This window comes from Austrofundulus limnaeus, unplaced genomic scaffold (assembly GCF_001266775.1).
Source record: "Austrofundulus limnaeus strain Quisiro unplaced genomic scaffold, Austrofundulus_limnaeus-1.0 Scaffold14, whole genome shotgun sequence".
In the NCBI taxonomy this organism is placed as follows: domain Eukaryota; kingdom Metazoa; phylum Chordata; class Actinopteri; order Cyprinodontiformes; family Rivulidae; genus Austrofundulus; species Austrofundulus limnaeus.
In genome coordinates this window covers 2,757,790-2,762,766 of record NW_013952416.1, presented here as the reverse complement: position 1 = coordinate 2,762,766, position 4,977 = coordinate 2,757,790, and the positions used below count along the sequence as shown (strand labels likewise).

The window sequence follows — 4,977 nt, the reverse complement described above, 5'->3', positions numbered from 1 at the left end:
GTGTGTGTGTGTGTGTGTGTGTGTGTGTGTGTGTGTGTGTGTGTGTGTGTTTTAGCTGGGCGATGTCAGCGCTCATTAAGCTGACTGAAACCAGAGCAGCTTCATGAATATGAACTGCTTGTGCTGATTGCCCTGCATGCAGCTGTCCACATCTGTCTCCTGTCAGCAAATTGCAAATTCAAGGTGAATCGGAACAAATTTAACGAACGCAGGCCATGTTTTCCTAAACCTAAACAAGTGTTTTTTAGTGTTTAAAGCTAACCAAACTGTAAGAYGAAGCTAAAGTAAATGTCAAATTAATACATTTGAAAGTAAGAATTTCTGATCCAAGTCAAGTCTGAGCTCGGTCTTGTATGGTGTATTGATTAAGAACTCAAAAGTAATGTTAACTGACTGTTTAACATGTTGTAAAGGACATGAAAGAAAACTTTGTASAGCAAACCATGTCTCCTTCACAGGGAGCTTTAAGTCTGTTCACAGGGACAGCTGCACAGGAAAGGTATCTCTTAAGGTTAAGAATGTGTCAGCAATGTTTCCATGCAAAGGCCTAAAGTGGAAAATGAACAGAGCTGATTGTAGGTGTCATTTTAAGCTGCTTCCTCATGCTTAATTTAATCCAAAGCAGTAGTGCCTCATTATATTTGTTACTGTGTGAACAATCCAAACGGTTGTTTCCTGGTCAGACTCTGAGGAGACGCCCCCGTCGAGCCGCCTGTCCAGCTCTGCCAGCATACAGTTGTTAGGAAACTGACAGCTGTTATTATCTAATCCCACCTCGCTGTCGGTCTACCCCTTTTTTTCCGTCTGTTGCTCCGTATCAAATAAAAGCCTGAGAGGTTCACCTCATAAAACAGGTCTGAGATCAGTATCATCAAAGTCCAGCTGGTTTCATTAAAACAGGATGGTTATGGAGCAGCTTCTCTTTCCAGCTCAGATCTGTGCCTCCATCACCTGCTGCAGCAACATTTATGAAAAGGCTCAAACCCTTTAATGGTAAAAGTACTTTATTTGTCATCAATGCGTGTTCCCATGCAACGATGAAATGTATGCTCTGCAGTTGTGGAGCAACGTTATTATTATGTCCTGATGCATCTCAGTAATCCAGGTAAAAAATCAAAAAGAAAAAAAATTGTATAGGTCTTCTGGACGGGTTCTTCTCTAATGAAACGTTTCGTCTCTCCTCCAAGAGACTTCTTCAGTCTGAGAGTTTCAGGCAAAATTCAGGCTTTTAAGCACTGCCTCCATGTGACTGACACTCACATCACATGGCTATCGTTGACACCTAATTAACACTTATTGTTAACAGGGGGTGGAGTGATACTGGCAATGGCCGCGCTGTAGGAGGGGGACAACTGAAAACGGAGGCCTCCACCTCTGTTTAATGACGGACGGTCTTTCTTCACAAAAATGGCTTCTTTTACTCCTCTCTCAAACCAACGTTCCTCTCTATCAAGTCTGAGAACATCCTCATCTCTGAAAGAGAAACACCCGCAACATACGGAATAGCCAGTTGTTCCGTATGTTGCGGGTGTTTCGGAGAAACTGAGACGTTTATTTTCTAAACATGATGTCCCAGTAGCTTTCAAACCCCAAAACACATTACGGCAAAGGCTGGTTCACCCCAAAGATCCGGTGCCCCGGCACAAACAGAGCAATATTGTATATGCTGTTAAGTGCCAGGAGGACTGCGACCAGTCATACATCGGGGAAACAAAGCAACCACTGTTCAAAAGAATGTCCCAACACAGACGAGCTACATCTAATGGCCAGAACTCTGCAGTTTTCACTCATTTACAGGCCAGCGGTCACTCTTTCAGAGATGAGGATGTTCTCATTCTTGATAGAGAGGAACGTTGGTTTGAGAGAGGAGTAAAAGAAGCCATTTTTGTGAAGAAAGACCGTCCATCATTAAACAGAGGTGGGGGCCTCCGTTTTCAGTTGTCCCCCTCCTACAGCGCAGCTATTGCCAGTATCACCCCACCCCCTCTTAACAATAAGTGTTAATTAGGTGTCAACGATAGCCATGTGATGTGAGTATCAGTCACATGGAGGCAGGGCTTAAAAGCCTGAATTTTGCCTGAAACTCTCAGACTGAAGAAGTCTCTTGGAGGAGAGACGAAACGTTTCATTAGAGAAGAACCCGTCCAGAAGACCTATACAATTTTTTTAACGTTATTATTAGTTCATTAATTATTGTTAGTGTCACACTATTGAGGTCAATCGTTTCTTCCGTACATATTTCGGCACAGATCTTGTTCTGCAATGTTTGTGCTATTTCAACTTTTAAACATCAAAATATGCAGCTGCTTCTGGACATAACAGCTAAAACAGTTGATACTTCAATGATTTACACTTTTTGAGCTATTTAGCCTTTGCTGCTATTTTTTTCAGTTCAACAAAGTTGTCTTCAATATCCTTAAAACTCTTTATGATTTTGCTGCACTTTTTACCTTTTCTTCTGGTTCTGTTTTTTTTCCACTTCTTTGTTCTAATTTCAGCCTCCTTCAGCTTTTTATGATTTTAGCTTCTTCCACTATTATTCCCAACTTTTCTGCTTTATGCTTCTTTCAGCTTCATTCTTCTAGTTTTAGTGTTTTGGGCTTTTTTTTTTTAGCTTCTTTGGGCTAATTTTGTCTGTTTTCTGTTTTTAGCTATTTTCTTTTAATTTGAGTTTATTTTTTCAGCTAAATTTACCTATTAGGCTAGTTTCATTTTTTTTAGCTATTTCTAAACAAAGTGCGATTTTTTTGTACTTGATTTTTGCTAATTTGAAGAATTTTCACTTTTACTTCCTTGTTTTTAATTGAAACTTGTTTCATCTACTTTTAGCTTCTTTTTGGTCATTTTAGCAACATTTTCCCCCTCTTTTCAGATTTTTCATTATTTTTCTACAGGTTTTCACTTTTATTGTCCTACTACTCAGTTGTTCAAGTTTAACTTATTTACAGTTTGGCCATTTAACCTTTTTAGTTTGATTTCAGCAGCTTTCAGTGAAAAATCTTTTAGCAATAAGCATTCGCCTTGCATTTCCCCAGAAAGTGCAATTTCTCTAGTTTAAATTAGCAAGGACTTGAGGGTAATTCCAGATTTTTAATAAAACTATTAGACAATTAAACTTTCATATGATTTATTGATAATTATAAGATTTGTTAGAACTTATACGATTTCTGAACAGCGAGGTCTTTTCAAAACTGACTAAATTCACACTGTTCCTGCTGTGTGTTGGTGCAGAGCAGGAGCGGTGTACGGCTCTGATGATTTACTCTGCCGAGCTCCCTCTGAGCTTTTTGCCTTACAAGGAGAGACAAGGGGAGAGCTCCCACAGTCCTCTCTGGGCTCTGGAAGTCTCTGCTCATTCTTCTTTCCCCTGTCCTCGTCAATACGTCTCTTATATTTGGACTATCCCAGCATGCTACTTTCTTTTCTTTTCTTTCCTCACACTGCCAAGAATGTTTCTGGTTCCCTTTATTTTTCCCCTCCCTCCACTGCGATGCTGTTTGTTTTTCCTCAAAAAGATAAAATACACAGAAAAAGGCCACAAAAAATATGGCGTAATGACCAAGTCTCATCATTTGCCCATTATTCATAGTTTTAACCAGTGAGTGCAGGTCTGCGTTTGCTTTTATCGAATCCTTTTCCAAAGAGAGCAGCATGTTGCAATGATTCAGGGAGCCCCTGTCTCCTTTTATAGCAGAAGAAAAGGGGATTATTTACATAAGCAGTCAGGGTCAAAGCCCTATCATCTATTAGGCTGCACTGACTGGAGCTAAAGGCAGCCAGGATGCGCTGTTTACAACTCTAGGCCTGAAAATAGACTCGACAGAAGCAAATTGGTGACATTTGGCCAAGATGAATATTGGGGTGAAACCTGCTGATTGTRTGTGCCTTTTTGCGGTTGTAACGTGGATTTTTGATAGACAAAGATAATTACATGTTCAGAAAAAAACCTAGCAGCAGCAGCTGMTTGTTGCAATGCTGCTTCTTTAGGCACCWCAACAACAGTTGCTGCACAGGGGAYGGGATTTCTCAGTTACACGCCCACAAATACTTTCAAAGTCAGTCCAGGGATCTTGACTGCGTCTMCCTCGTCGTATTGAAATCTACGTTAACATTTCGGCAGCCTTGTGTTTCCTGTTTGAACCCTACCTGTCCCAAAGCTCTCCTCCCCGCAGAGGGAGCAACGCCCAGAATCCATCAGGTTCCCGAAGTACCTCCAGCCTGTGGGCGTCTCATACAGCGCCAGTTTCATGACRTTGGCAACCCTACGCACAAAACAGGCAGGAAAAGAAACAGACAACGTTGTTACATAGTATCACAAACACATTCATTCATCTAACTTTAGAGTTTTACCACTTCTGTTAGAAAAAGAATCCAGCACACAAAGTCTCAGAGGTTTGAAATAAATTTAAAAAAAACAAATGTTGCATGAGAGCCATCATCTGCCAAAAGTTCATCCAATAACTTAATAAGGCGAACTGCTTCAGGAACAAAGTGAGTCAYGCTTTTAGCTGATGTTCACTTTAGACATGAGTACGTAAGAGGGAGTGTGTGTGTGAGTAGAAGTGTCTGTTGGGGTCACAGGGGGTGGATGATGTGCCAAATATGTGTAAGCAGAAAAGGAAAAACAAGAGAAGAAACGTTTTAAACATACAGAAAAGTATAGTTCTTTTGTATCATTTGCTGGATACATAAGAATTTCTGTGACATAATTTAATTTATGTATTTCCCTCCCAGTTCTTTGGAGGATTTCAACGGCATTTTTGTTTTATGGCCCACAAGTGTTTTGGTCYGCTCTCATCGCTCTGACAGCATACTTTGCAGCAACAGGCGGCAGCTGCTCTCTTGTTTTAAAAAAAAAAAACTGTTAAACATTGTGCACTACCTGGCTAAAACCAAAGTACAGACAGAAACAGTAAAAAATAACACGTTGGAAGGTTTAAAGACCCACCGGTCTTATTCAAAACTAAAATCTTCAGT

General features: G+C 40.4%; 1 protein-coding gene across 1 annotated transcript in view; it reads right to left on the bottom strand.

Annotated features, from left to right (window-relative positions):
• Positions 1–4,977, bottom strand: part of pgm5 (phosphoglucomutase 5) — a gene marked incomplete in the record, with an annotated part of 18,042 nt that overhangs the window by 5,655 nt on the left and 7,410 nt on the right. Inside the window, 1 exon segment of the mRNA XM_014002690.1 lies at positions 4,147–4,262. Within this exon segment, the coding sequence (XP_013858144.1) occupies positions 4,147–4,262 (116 nt within the window).